The sequence below is a fragment of the Martes martes genome, assembly GCF_963455335.1.
Source record: "Martes martes genome assembly, chromosome: 3".
NCBI classification, from domain to species: Eukaryota; Metazoa; Chordata; class Mammalia; order Carnivora; family Mustelidae; genus Martes; species Martes martes.
This window is the reverse complement of record NC_137890.1, coordinates 151,401,200-151,415,918: the sequence shown is the minus strand read 5'-3', so window position 1 is coordinate 151,415,918 and position 14,719 is coordinate 151,401,200. Positions and strand designations below refer to the sequence as shown.

The 14,719-nt window shown below is 54.6% G+C and overlaps 1 protein-coding gene across 2 annotated transcripts in view; it reads right to left on the bottom strand.

Moving 5' to 3' along the window:
• Positions 1-14,719, bottom strand: part of HDAC4 (histone deacetylase 4) — a 150,688-nt gene that overhangs the window by 106,490 nt on the left and 29,479 nt on the right. The window contains exons 1-2 of one of the 2 annotated variants that reach the window (XM_080799747.1): positions 13,924-13,983; positions 6,637-6,881 (exon numbers count right to left, since the gene is read on the bottom strand). In XM_080799747.1, the coding sequence (XP_080655873.1) occupies positions 6,637-6,831 (195 nt within the window). In that variant the 5' untranslated portion in view covers positions 6,832-6,881; positions 13,924-13,983. Of the gene's footprint in view, positions 1-6,636; positions 6,882-13,923; positions 13,984-14,719 lie in introns of those variants that run through there. The other variant, XM_080799746.1, reaches the window with a different exon arrangement.

Here is a 14,719-nt window from a genome sequence, read left to right as displayed (position 1 = left end):
AGCCCGATGTGGGGCTCGATCCCAGGACCCTAGGATCACAACCCGAGCCGAAGGCAGAGGCTTTAACCCACTGAGCCACCCAGGCGCCCCCAGGAGAGCATTCTGAACTGGCCAAGGGAGTGAGGCCCCATTTCCGTCATTTAGAAAAACCCGTGGTTCATGAAGAAGGGTAGGTCAAGTAGATACCTAACTGATTACAAGCAGAATGAAGAGCCAAATGACAGCATCTGATGGGACACTGAAGTCATGCCCTTAACATACAGAGACACTCATATACCCAGGAGCATGCAATAGAGAAACAGCAAAGAAAACGATACTTGGTAGCAGAACATCAAAAAAGTCAATAAGCATATAGAAATATGGTGGCGGACAATCGAGGAAATACACACAGGATGTGAGACAGAATGGAAACTGAATGTGGAGACGCGCCAGCAATGGGTGAGACCGCTGGGGGTGACTCATGGCCCTGCGTCCCTGAAGGTGTGGTTCCTGCACAGGTGTGCCCTCCTGCCCGACCGCTGGGAGGGGGAGGGCTGGTGGGAGGCTGGGGGGAGGGGGTGCCGACCGTCTTGGTTCCTGCTGCTTTCCTATCCTGCCTATGGAATCAGCAAGGGGTTTTGGGGGTGGGGGCAGGGAGACAGAGCTAGACAGACGGACGGGGGCTCGCTTGGGACTGGCACTCAGTAAGCAGCAGCACAGGGGAGCACCTGCCTTGGCTCGGCAGTTCCAGGTCTACTGTCAGCACAATAACATGCACGAGGATGTGAAAAACATGAGAAACTGAAAATGACCTTCATGGCCAAGTACTTGGGTAGTTTTGGTTATTTAAATTCATTACAGTTCATTTTGAGACTACAATAAGCCATTAAAATCAAAGTTTACACGCCAGATGACACTGCAGACCTAAAAGCTTACCTAGCCCCCAGCACCGGAGTAACACTTTCCCCTTTGTAATCTCCGATCACTCAGTAATTAACAGTAACGATGTATATGATCTGAGAGAGATTTTTTTTATGTGTAAACATTCCTTGTGGAAACGGCAATGCCCAGACGCTGACACAGACCCTGCTTCTCTCCCACAGATGACCCCGGGGTCCCGGGGCCCAGGCCTGCCTCTCCTCCCGGGGTGCTGAGGCTCTGTCCCTCGACAGGCTGCACAGGAAGGTGTGTGGGGACGACTCCATGAGGGACCCTTAAAGAGGAGGTCAGCATCTGGGCAAACGTGGCTGAAGTCTGAAGACCACTAACAGAGACAGAAAAGAGTATTTTTGAAGAGATACAAAGCCATAAGAACAAGAGTGCAGAAAGAGCTGGGCAGCAGGCTTCCAGGAGGCATTCTGTAAGCTGTAGAGCATGTGGGGAAAGGAAGGGCCCCTGACGCACAAGGCCGTGGCTGCCACTGGGGAACCAAGATGGCAGCCACTTGGGTGGCGCCTGTGTCAGTGGCAACCCCACCCCCACTTAGTGTTCACAACGTTCAGTCAGTGAGGCTGAATGCTGACAAGTTCCCAATACAAAAATGTATTTCCAGTGTCCCGGCCCATGGCCCTGCCCCCTCCTCTTCATGATGCTTCTGTCTCAGTCAGTGAGTCCTGGTGCCCAGTCCCCTTTGAACATGGTTCGGGGGCTGCTCCTAGAAAAGACTACTGTGCTTCTGGCTCCCGTTTGTGGCAGGCCCCCCAACATCCACTGCCTTGGGTCTATTTCCATTTGAATTCTCATTTTGGCTTCAAGACTAGCCTTGGCCCATGGGCGACAGCATCTATGATTTGAGCTTCTGCTTAAAACATACTTGCGCTTCTGTGAGCCTGGAACTCTGAGAGCAGCAGATAATCCACTGGTCTGCCCGCCATTCAGCAGACCAGAGAGTGACGCCATCCCAGGTCACCTGGCCACCAGCCGGCCAAAGCTGACCCAGGGGCATGAAAGAGAGCCTACGCCTGTGGAACAGCTCCAACAACCCCCAGCAAACAGAACGCCTGCTGTGCTAAGTGCTGCGTCTGGGCAGTTGGGCAGTTTGTTACACAGCAAACGCTAGCTGAGACACCACACGGCGATCTCTGTGGTCCCTGTGAAATGGCGGCCATCACTCCTCAGGCAGGAAGGGGCTTGTGCTGGCTTACAGGATGTAGCTGTTGCCCTTTTTTCATAAAATGAATGCTTCAATTAGGGATCCTGATCTAAAGATGTCCCACATCCAGAGTTCAGATACCTTAAAACACAAAAATCCCATTATTGTGCCGTTAACACTTAAACATAAATTGTGTGCGGCCTGAGACCCGCAGGCCTGGGAGCCCCAAGAGTGACCACCGGTGTCTGTGCACAGGGAGAAGCACTTACAGGCTTCTAGACTGCAGGACAGGATCTGCAGCAGGGACACGAGAGGGGAGGAAGACCTGAGGGCTGAACCAAATGGCACGGTCACTAGGTGGTGTATGCTAGAAGCACGCACCCACCAACACGGTGAGCCTGAAGAGTTCTGTCTTTGGAGAGCAGCCCGAGTACTTGGAGATGCCCAGTGTGGCAGGGTCTGCAGGTGCCTGAGGGGTGGCAGGGAGGAGAGCCACGTCATTCCTGTAGGGGGACATCACCACGCGGGATCTCTCCCCAAAGGGCAGAGCTGGCCACAGGGAAACAGGGAGCACAGGCCAGAACAGACCTCAGGCCTGGGATCCCAGCAGGAAGCAGGGACGGGCAGGCTCAATGAGTTACTGCTGCATCTGAAACATTAGAAACATGTATTTTCTTAATAACATTTTATTTTTATTTTTATTTTTTTAAAGATTTTATTTTTATTTATTTGACAGACAGATCACAAGTAGGCAGAGAGGCAGGCAGAGAGAGAGGAGGAGACAGGCTCCCCGCTGAGTGGAGAGCCCGATGCGGGGCTTGACTCTGGGATCATGACCTGAGCTGAAGGCAGAGGCTTTAACCCACTGAGCCACCCCGGCGCCCCTTCTTAATAACATTTTAAAAAATTAAAATTAAAAATTTTTAAAAATTAAAATAACACAAGTAGCCCCCAAGCAGCAAATCTGGATAATGGTCTTTTAATCACGTAAGCAACTCTGGTTGATGAAATAGTTGATGACTTTCTGGGCACCAGCACTCACCATCCCCAAACTCAGTCTCCTTCTGTCTCAGTGATACTATTCCCCAGGGACCCTGTGGACAGAGGAGTGACTGTCCAGGACAGGTGGGGACACGGTGCCCGAATCACCCACGACCAGCAAACCATCATGGATAAGGGTGACATTGACCACTGACATTTACAAAAATCTTATCTACCCAAAGTTAGCAATTTCAGTTGTAGTTTAAAACTATTCCCTTTTTGATTATAAAATCCTATGCAAATTCCTTGATGATTTAATGACATAAATCATACTGTATGTTCAAGAAATCTGACAAACGCTACTGCCAAATGTCACCCATAATACGAAGGCTTATGAAAGGAGTTTCGATCATCGAAACAGAAGCTAACTGATCTGTAATGACATGACCACAGAGGTTAGACGGCTTTTATAATCACCAGTTTACATGAAAAAATAAAACAAATGTGGGCACCCTGGGGGTTCAGTCAGTGAAGCGTCCGCCTTTGGCTCAGGTCATGGTCTCAGGGTCCTGGGATTGAGTCCCACATGGTGCTCCCTGCTCAGTGGGGAGTCTGCTTCTCCCTCTGCCTCTGCTGCTCCCCTGGCTTGTTCTCTCTCCCTCCCAAAAATAAGTAAATTATTTTAAAAAATAAAACAAATGATTAAAATGCAGAGAGCATGTAAACTTAAGATTCTCGCTGTGTTTCTGAAAACCAGGCCTAGAGCCACATCTGGGAGAGCCACACTGTGAGAGCCACGTCTGTGGGGAGGCCAAATCAGCACAGGGGCCACATCTGCGGGGGTGCCACTTCAGAGAGAACCACATCTGTGGGGGCCCCATCTGTGGAGCCATGTCTCTGAGGAGGCCACATCTATTGGGGGGGGCTCTTCTGTGGGAGGGCATGTCTAGGGGGCTCCCAAGAGGCCTTCGGGCCCCCAGCCCTGTGGGGGAGGGAGCTTGGGGGCCCCATGGCCCAAGGAGCAGAGCCCCGACAGACAGGCACTCCCTGCACAGCTCTGCGGCGCCAGCGCTGAGGGAAGGCTCAGGAAGAAGACTCTTCCATCTCCACAGCAGTGACATGGAGTCCTGCAGCCCCAGGGGGGACAGAGACAGGGCACCAGGGAAGCCTGGCCTTGCCCTGAGGTGGCGGCCCGGACCCTCTCAAGGGTCTTCATGGTGCTTGTTTCCTTGTCGACCTGATGACCCTGCTCATACGTGGATCTTAATTACGTCTCAGTTTCTCATTTGCTAGTCAAAGCTGCAAATCCAGGGGCACACGCATCCTCCTCAAATTCCGGTCAGCACAGGAGGCCACCACCGCCAGGTTGGGTAGGGTCTTCCCGCCTCATGCTGTGTGCAGGGCAGGACGCGGCCCCTGGGCGCCCTCCCCAGCTGGCGTCAGATGTGAGGCCACGCGGGGTGGCACCAGGATGGGGGGCACACCGGGATGAAGGAGCCCTGGGGACACACAGGGCCCTGACTGTGAAAGGGGTGGCCCGGGCAGGGTGGGCAGGGTGTGCTGGGTACAGCAGAGCTGGGAGTCTGCTTCTAAGGCTTGCAGAGAGGAGGCCATGGCCTCACAGACAAAACCGAATAGGCCGCCAGCTGAGGGCTCTTCTCAGTTACCAAAGAGCCTACAGACGAGGCCACTCCATGGGCTGCACGTGGTCACTGGGAAGAACACCAGTAACCTGTGACTTCCAGCTGGCAAGGGACCATCTCCCTAGGCCAGCCTCAGACAGACCTCTCTCCTCGCCCTGTACGCCAGGGGCATGTGGCTGTGCTCAGCCAAGCACACCCAGGACGTGGCCTGGCCGCCGCATGGAACAACAGCCAGCAGCAGGCCCACGGGTTGGGCAAAGGAAGGGCCTGGCACCTGATCCTGGGGTCCCCTCTACTGCAGACCTGCTATACAGGTCTCCATCTGGATAGAGCGTCTTGGAAACATCCGGGAGTACCGAGTCGGGGCTCGTAGTCCTCCCCAGGCGTGCTGTACCACAGAAGCCACTGAGCACATGTAGCCACAGAGGGCACGAAACTCAGCTGGTCCGGATGGAGACATACTCTACATGGATGGTCCACAACGGCTTCCCAAGACTCCGTGCGAACAACACTTTTCATATTGCTTATACACCGGGGCGCCTGGGGGCTCAGTCGGTGAGGCGTCTGCCTTCAGCTCAGATCGTGACCCCAGGATCCTGGGATCAAGGTCTGCATCGGGCTCCTTGCTCCGAAGGGAGTCTGCTTCTCCCTCTGCCTCTGCCCCTCTGCCTGCTTGTGCTCTCTCTCTCTCAAATAAATAAAAATCTTTCAAAAAAAAAAATACTGCTTACACACTGAACTATCTCAGAAATACGAGGTTACATAAGATACACACGGACTAACTTTACCTTTTGGTAGCCAGGCTCCCAGTGCTCCGCACCGATCCCTGCCTCCTGGTGTTCACCCTCGGCTGGGCACCTCCCAGGATGTGCCACAGCTGGTATGCATGACCAGCAGAGTCAGGCAGGGCAGGGAACAGGTCACGTCCAAGACCAGGCCACAGGAGACACTCAGGCTGTTCCCTGTAGGGGGCTTCGTCGGTGACAAGGCCTGAGCCTCCTGCCCGTGACCACATGAGTGAGCCTGGAAATGGTCCCACAGCCCTGACCGTGGTCTCATGGGGGACCCTGGGTCATGGCCACCAGCTAGGGAGACCCTCATTCAGACCACAGAAACTTTGAGGTAACGCATGTTTTTCTTCTGTTTTAAATAGCTAAGTTTGAGGTATTTTGTTACACACCAACAGATGACTTATACAGCCGGGGTTTTCTGCTTCGTTTTAGGGTGGCCAGTGCAGAATTTGAGATTACCTTCGGACTTTTAACCTGCCCGCCTGGATCTGTGGGACAGTGCTGCTCTATGTGGTTCTGAATACAGTGAAGCGTGTGGCGCTCACAGGAGGTCTGTCAACGACAGAACACAACTTCGCTACACATCACCGACACATGGTTCTTTCCAACGTATTTAATTTTGACCCTGGGATCAGACTGCGTATTTCCAGAGACTAAACGCCACAAGAAGACCAATTCGTTTCTTATTAAATTTAAATGCAAAAAATCCACATTACTATCTTTTTCCAATTATACGGGATCCATGGGAGAAACTAAGAAAAGACAAATCCTGAGAAGAAAACAAAAATGCTTTGTGAGTATGGAACCCAGAGGTGATCACGGCTAATATTCTGGTGTTCCCTCCCGCTGGTCATTTGTCTATTTGGGGACGCAGCTTGTATTTTTGGATGAAAGTAAATGACAAGCCCATCCCCTCTCTCAAGTCTACTCCTGTGGTAGCGACTTTCCCATGATATGCCTCATGCATCACTGCTGTTGGGCTGGCGGGCGCCTGCTAGTTTGGTCCCGGCACACAGAGGGCCGTCCTGTGCGTCACCATGGGGTTGCAGTGCACGGTGGGGAGCTCGCCAAGGCAGTGGCCCTCGGGCACCATAGGGAACCCAGCGTCTGGAAGGCTCACACGGTGCACGGTGGCCCGCCTCCGACTTACTTTGATGTGCTCGTGCAGCTGGGCCTCGTGCTGCCGGGAGAGCTGCTCGTGCTGCCGCTGGAACTCGGCGATGAGGATCTGCCTCTGCAGCTGCTGCTTCTGCTTCAGGGCCAGCAGCTCCTGCTGCAGCTGCTGCTCCCGGAGGGTGGGCTCCGCCACGGGCAGCGCAAACTGGTGGTCCAGGCGGAGGTCCATGGGCACCGCCGGGGGAGCGACCTGCAGAGGCAGCGCAGAGGCCACGTCCACTGCGGGAAAGAGCAGAGCACAGAAGCGCCGGTCACTGCAGCGGCACGGCGTCCCCAGGCCCCCGCCCACTCTGATGCCGCTGTCCAGGGGTGCCGCCTGCGTGAGCATGGGCGACCCTTGGGATGCCTCTCCCCATCTCTTGCCTGATGGACCCAAAGCGCAGGACTTGGGGGGCCTCGGTGGCCTTCAATTCTTAAGTGCAGAGGGCGCAAAACTGAGGGGTAGGTCAGACCGGGACACGCCATGGCACAGATGCCCGGCCCGCCCCGCCCCTGCCACCAGAGGCCCTGATGCAGGCCCAGCAGCCGCCCCGAAGACATTTCTGAAAGCCAACAGAGGGAGTACGCAAGGAAATGGCTCTAAGGAAAGCTGAGCGCCAGCGAGGGGAGAGGCAGATGGGCCTGTACTTTTCTTCTTTGTCACGAGGCCACTAAGGGCTGCACGCAGGAACCACAGGACAGCGTGGGACCCTGAAGTGGTTCGGATGGACGCTGGGTGGTCAGAGTATTTCCATGGAGAATGTGTTCACCGCCCACAGCCCGTAACTGCTCCCCAGCTCGTCTGCATGGGCACAAGCATCAGGTCGTGGGCTTCCCCGAAGACCAGAGAAACGGATTTGCTTCCCAGGACTATGGTACCATGGAAGAAAAGCCCACGTGATTCTGATTGGCAACAGAAGCTCAATCAATCTTAATGCTTACAAATCAATAACCAATTAAAGCGAGGATAAGCAGGCAGAAACTCTGATATCACGGCCGTCACGGAAGAGAGGCCGCCGTGGGGGCTCCTTTCCTGGCGCATCAGGTCTGAGCAGATGCACACAAAGGCCCTGCCTGGGAGCATGCCCCAGAGATGCTGCGACGGAGCTCCCCAGACACGCAGCCCAGCCAGCCCCTAGGGCTCACAGAAACCTCTCAGGAGCTGCAGAGGCCCAGTCCCCTGTGCTCCTCAGCAACGGCCTCTCACAGGCCCACGAGCTCCCACCCCTTCCAGAAAGCTCCCCCACAACCTGCTCTGGGCCCAGGTCTTCAAGTGATACACACCAGACCTGGGGGCCTGGGGAGGGAGACTGAGGCCTCACCCTCCAAAAAGGAAGACCAAACCCTACAAACACGGGCCACCAAGGACCAGTTCCTTGCCATCAGGGGCCCTCTGCCCAGACCCTCTGAAGGTCCGGCCGTGTTATGCACCTGACCCTGTTCTAGCGTCTCCAAATGCCGCCAGCCACAGGGCCCCCTGGTCCCAGCCATCACCTGGTTCCTCAGAAGTCCGTGCTCCACAGCCTCACAGCCCAGACTTGCTGAAAAAATAGCCCATAAGTGGAACCGCCCCTCTGGACAGAGCATTCCTGCAGTCACGGCCCAGGTAGCCGGTGGGTCGTTCTGGCCATTCTGATGAGGCAGGGCTGAGACCCTGGGTTCTAGCCACCTGGCCTCTCTGGGCCCCAGTGTCTGGGACGAACACCTGCTCATGGAGCCTGCCGGGCACAGCTCAGAGGTCGAATCCAGGACGCTGCCCAGGACGGGGCGTGGGCCTTCTAACTTCTTGACAAAATTTCCATTTCTCCCACCCACAGGCCCCAAAGCCACTGCAGCGGCTGCACAGGCCTGGAGTTCCCCGAGGCCGGCAGAACAGGCTGACAGAAGCCCAGGCCCAGGCCCAGCTTTCCCTTGAGGAGCGAGGCACAGAGGGAAGAAACAGCAGCCCAGAAGGTGGTCAGAAAATACTCCGGATCCAACCATCTTAGGAAAGTCCTCAACTCCCTTGACCTCTGAGCCCTGAGAAGGCCAGGATAGATGCCAGTGGACTGCCTGTCTTCCCTTTCTTCCCACAGTCAGGGAAACGCAACCCCCAACTGTTTACGTTCATGTCTAACAGAGTCTCAGCCTTGACGGATCAGGAAGATTTTATTTGCTATTTACGTGAGATAAATCTACGCAAATAAACTGCTTTCATGAACAGGACCACGGAGAAGGGACGTCCCACCCGCCCCACCACACAGGAGCTGGTAAAGACTGGATCTTGTCAACTTCCTTTCTTTTTCTTGATTGTTTTTAGTATGAAATATAAAAACAGAAACACTGTAACAGCCCGTTTTATAAAACCTCAATATTTCCCGTACTTGCTTCAGACTTTAAGGAATAAACAGGAGAGCAGGAAGGGCAGCTCAGCGAGCAAATGTGGAGAAAAGGAAGCAGAGCTCAGCTTCTTACAGGAATTCAACATATGCCCTTCTTTCCCAAAGGGCTGTATCGTCCCTTGTCCACAAGGCTGATGGGGCTGGACACCTCCTAAAACACCATGACCGCGGCTGGCCAGTGGGCTCCGCCCTTGTGTGTCCATGGCACAGTCAGGAGGCGGTTCCCAGGGTTCCTCTTGGACACAGGGGAGCTGGAGGGCAGGCCACCCCCGGCTTAGCCAGCCTCTGCTTCCTGAGGACAAGCCGGACTCCATGTTGCTGCTTACACACACAACACTGAGCCACGCAGCCCATGGCCACTGGAGGGAGAACATGCCATTCCACCTGTCCAGGGGAGAACCACCCTGGCTCTCTCCCACTCCACTTGCCTGGCTGTTCGGCCATGTTTCAGCTTAAGAATGGAACCATGGAGAGCTCATGAAAGAAGCACCTGCCCTGCACCTGGTAAGCTGCAGGCATCGTTGGCCCCCATGGCAGGGCCGGTCAGGTGGGACCCCTGCTGCAAGACGGGCCAAGGTGATCAAGATCTTCCCTCTGACAGGGCCATCCCTGACATGCTGGGCAGAAGCCCCTTCTGCTGCTCACTCCGGCTTCTCCTCTCTTCATTCTAATTGTTCATAAAGGGGGTCAGGGGACCATCTGATGCTGAACATAAAACACCTTTTAAGGGATCCTTTTAATTAACCATGATAGGCCAAACTTTTCTCCAGACAGGTGCCTTTGCTGAGAAGGCATGCGGGGCCGCTCCCGGGCCAACCTACAGCAGGCCTGCAGTGAGAAAGCAGAGCGGAGAGGGTCCTGGGCTGATGGCAGGGCTGGGGAAGGGTCCACACAGGGCCTGTGTCTCCATGAGCCACAAGGCAGGGCGTGAGCAAGGGCCCATGGGTCCAGGTGTACGGGGAGGGTTGTGGGGACATACAAACTGAGCAAATCTGAGGGCATGGATAGGCAGGGGGCCGTGCTGGGACAGGCTGGGCCACAGAGGGGCCCGCAGCGGGGTGTGGGGAAGCGCAGGTGGCAGGAGGGGCAGGGCAGGCGGTTTCCAGGGTCCCTTCTCCAGGGATGGCGCTGGCTGTGCATACCCACCACACACAAGCTGAGCTTCACTGTTTCCTCCAACTTTTCCCAGATTCTTTGGAGCCTGATATCATGGAGATATTTCGGGGGAACAGTCCCTGGCAGCCCCTGGTCGTCCTTCAGCAGAGCAGAAGTTAGGGGATGCCGGGGTGGCAAGGGGGTCCACAGACGACAGGGATGGGGGGGGCGTTCACAGGGCATGGAAGGTTAAGAGCCAGGGCACGTGCTGACCTGAGCAGGACGGCATGCCATCCTCACTGTGACACGTCTGCTGTATTCCCCAGTTCCCAGGAAGGGAGGGTGCATGGCCTCAGTTTACCATTCCGAGGCCTCACCTAAAACTTCACTCTTCTAAGCGAAGAGCAGGGCAGACAGAATGGACTGCTAGTCGCGACCCACGTCGGCCACACCAGCTCCTGCCACTCCTTCCTGTCGGAAAACAACGCTGCGTTTATAGGTAGACGTGAAAGCACAACTCTGGACCTGCGGGACAAGGAGACCCTCGCAAGGCCTCTGGAGAAACGCCGCCTCCTTGCCCCTCGCGGGCAGCAAGCGGGTGGCCGGAGCAGAGCTGTCCCAGGGCCCGGCCTACATGCCAGCCGGGGTAGGGGGAGGGGGGGAGTGGCGAGGAGTCACAGCCACAATCCCCGTTCATCACAGCCCCTAGCGGATGCGTCAAAGAGGACTCGTACTATTTCTGTATCCAAAACTATTTGAAATGCTGTGAGTTCTCAACAGAAACTGCCAGCACTTTTGACCCAAAGCACCCCGAGAAAAACAATACAACCTTCTCTCCGTAAAGAATGCAGCATCAAAACAAGAAAGCCTGTATTCTCATGAATATTTTATGTGGACCAGAAAATTGCTTTTATAGGTTGTGCCTTGAGAAACATATTAATACAATCAGACTCATGACGTTAGTGAAAGCACAAAGCCCACATTCAGCGCTTCAACACAGAGCGGCAGGCCTGGGCTGTGAACGGCAAGTCCTCAATCAGAAACAGAAAAAAAAATGTGTTAGTCTCTCTGTTTTTAAATAAATGACCATAAAAAAGGACGCCGTAATTTTCCATTACGTGGGTTAGATCCTCCTTCCTCAGCGCTACTTCATGCCATCGTACAGACACGGAATAAAGACAAGCACTATTCTCTAGAAAACACGGTCAAAGTTGAGGGTCTGTTCAAGGAAAGAAGGACTCGTTCACATCCAAGGGAAAAGAAGAGCTATTTCAACTTTGTAACTGTGATCTCTTCTTACTCTCACATTCTGTCCACGTGTGATGGGGGAGGGGGACTGAGACAACGGGCCCCACATCACACACACTGAAGAGCACGGCCTCCCGGGGGAAAGCGAGGTGAGGAGTGGAACAGTCACATCCATCAAGGCAGGAAGAATCAGACGATCACCCCCAAATTGCGTGCCTGCCCCCTGTCCCCAGTAGCATCTGGCTTTGCCAAGCACCCCTTGTTTTTCTTTATGGTTATACCATCCATACATGTGTCTCAAATACCTTTTCCTTTGCTGACTGAGGCGAGCACGAGGGTCTGATATACTTGATAGTCTCAAGTCTAATCTGCCTTCAGCGTCTAGGACTGTTGGCAAGAAAGAGCTCTATTGGGGGCGAGGACATGAGCAGTCCCCCGCAAGCCACAGGCCACCCAGTATGGCAGCTGGTAGGGCAGTCTCGTGGGCCAGAACTGCCCCGAATTCCTGCTTCTACGTCCACTGTGGTTGGGCTCCAGGCCTCATGCGAGAGCCACCAAAGTGGGCGCATGGAGGAAAGCGTGTACTCAGGTGAGTGAGGTCATCAGGCAGGGCATGGAGCAAGACAAGATGGCCCAGACGTCTCAGCGCTAAAGAAGAGTAGGGGGCAGGCTCGGTGGCTCATGTCCATAGGGCAAGAGGACAGTGTGGGGCACATGAGCCTTCCCTGGACGCTGATGCATTCCCAGCCGGCCAGGAGGCCCAGTGTCTCTGGCACAGCCGCCACCAGGGGGTAGGCCTCATCAGCCTCTAGGGGAGCCCCGTCTCCGTCCCATCCAGCTTCCCTCTTGGCTCCCCTCTCATTCTGCAGGAATTCCAGCCCCAACCGTGTCTTGAAGAGAAGGCACGAAGAGGTGGGCCCTGCTCATTCTTATTTCCCCTGAATGGGCTGCTAACTTCAGCTGCAGACAGATTTCTAGCTTGAAAACATTGTCTTCTTATTCCCAATGTTGTGACTGGAAAACCAGGAAGCCATGCTGGTTCCAGATCCCTCGACATGATGGGATTCTTCTCTCCGGATGTTTGTGAGGTCTTCTCCTTGTCCCCAGTGTTCCAAAAGTGCGCAGTCACACGGCTCGGGGAGGATTTTCTCCAGCTGGCATGGGGCACTCGGCTTCTGCCCTCGCACGGGCATCAGCCTTCACTTACTCCATTGATTTCCCTCCTCCATCCTCTGCTTTCAAAACTCTTCGATTTGGTCCATCTCCTCGAATGACTCTCTAGTTTTCTCTTCCATTTTCTCCTATCTTCCTCTCCTTTGTCTTCTGCTCAAGGCTATGACACTTCCTTTGATGGATATTCTAACCTTTCCACTGGGTTTCCCATAATTTCTGCTCTGATATTTTTAACAGACGACTCACAGGGCCACACTGAGAGACCAATGACGCCCCAATATTCTATCTTACAAGCCATCCTGTTCTGACCCCATGGACAAGTCAGCCTCCCGGGTCTCTAAGGACGACAAAGAGAGCCATGCCCTCTGTTTCCTTTGAACCTCCCTGCCACTGGGCTACGCCCCAAGTGGGAGCACAGGCACAGACCCTTGCTGGAAGCAGCCGGCAGAGTGGGGATCTCAGGTCTGAGTCTCCCTGCAGGGTGTGTGGAGCTGGCATTCACTAGGACTCACACCCGTTAAGACTTTTCGTGTAGGCTGGCCATACTTCTCCAGCGGGGAGCCTTCTCATCTCAGCGTGAAGCGTGAAAGCTAGGCCTTCGGGGTGCAGAGAGAGGGTTGCTGCACTCAGCACAAATACAGGAGATTTTACTCCTGCTCTCGTTACAGCGTCCACATCCTCAGCTCATTTGTGTCCCCAGACCAAGGCCTTTTTCCAGAGGAAGAAACCTCCAGTTGCTCACCCCCAGGTGAAGGCCTGCCCTGAGCACCACCGGGAGGACATCCAGGAGCCTCCCACGTCTGCCTCGACACCCCTCTCAGCCCCGCCCCGGAGGGAGAGGCACTGCTCTGGAGGTGGGTGTGTGGGGTAGCCGGTGGGCGGGGGTGGGGCTGGCTTTCCCAGGTCAGTGGCCACGATGGACACCACCTGCTTTCTGTCTCCCATCACAGACTGCTACTGTTGTTCCCTCTTCCGCTCACCCATGTTTGAGGCTTGGGACCTTCCTCTGGAACGCAGTGGCGTAGACCAGCCCTCAAGCCATTTTTTTTGGTAATACTTCAGAACATATCTCTGAACAAACTCTATTAAAAAACACCATCAAATATCATTCATGTATACCCAAGTAAATTAACGATTCCATGACGTTATCAAATAGCCACAAAGCGTTTCCGAGTTTTAGAAAATTCCCTACATGTTTTTTAAACTTTATTCAAACCAAGACCCAAATAAGGTCCATATGTTGTGCTAGCTGACGCATCCCTTCAATCCCTTTTACTCTAAAGGTTCCTCCTCCTTCTCCCTCCGGCACCCCCTCCAACACTGTCGTCTGCCCTGCCCTGGAGATGGCGGGCGCCGCCTGGGCTGCAGGTCTCTGGCCTGCATACCCGGTGATCTGGAAGCAGGGTCTGGAGGTGTGGGCAGACCACCTCCGTGCAGAGGCTCCTCCGGTGGCTCAAGGGGCTGCCGCATCTCCACGGGTCTTCTGCTCCAACCGCAGCCAAGGCCAGGACATCAGGGTTATAAGGCACGCCTGCCCATACCGCCCTGGCCTCTCGACTCACTGTCTGATTTCCGTAATGAGGAAGGACCCCGAATCAACCATCTTCTCGCCCTGACCATGTTTAGAAGGAGGGCAGGACAGGTGCCTGGTCTCTTCCTTTACCTGTCAAATTTTAAAAAATAATGAGTTGATCCCCATCATCCTCAATGTGTGAGAGATGAGGAAGGCTTCTGTTCCTCAAGATCAATCAGAGCCCACTGCAGTTCGGCTCGGACTGTGCTCCGACAGTAGACCCGTCCTTGACCAGCAAGGGCCCTCCAGCGTGGACTATTGCTGCTCCGAAGCCAGCCAGAGCCCTTGTTCTGCGGTCACGAGGCGTGCCGGGCAATCCTCACACATTTTTTGACCCCTCTATGGAATCAGATGTTCCTCCAAGGAGAAGTGGGTTCCGTTGGGGGGAGGCAGTGTTTAGAGACCACAACCTCTGTGTTGTCCACGTGGCGTGTCCCCGCCAAGCTTTGCTGGGGACCGGTATGTTCTGGGGTTCTTGGGAATTTCAGGAGGGAGCACAACTAGATCCGTGTGTTCAACCTGCCATGTCGCTGTCTACCTTCAGAATGCATAACCTATCAGAACCAGCATTCGAAAGGACTGAAGACACTTCATCAAGATCCATTCAA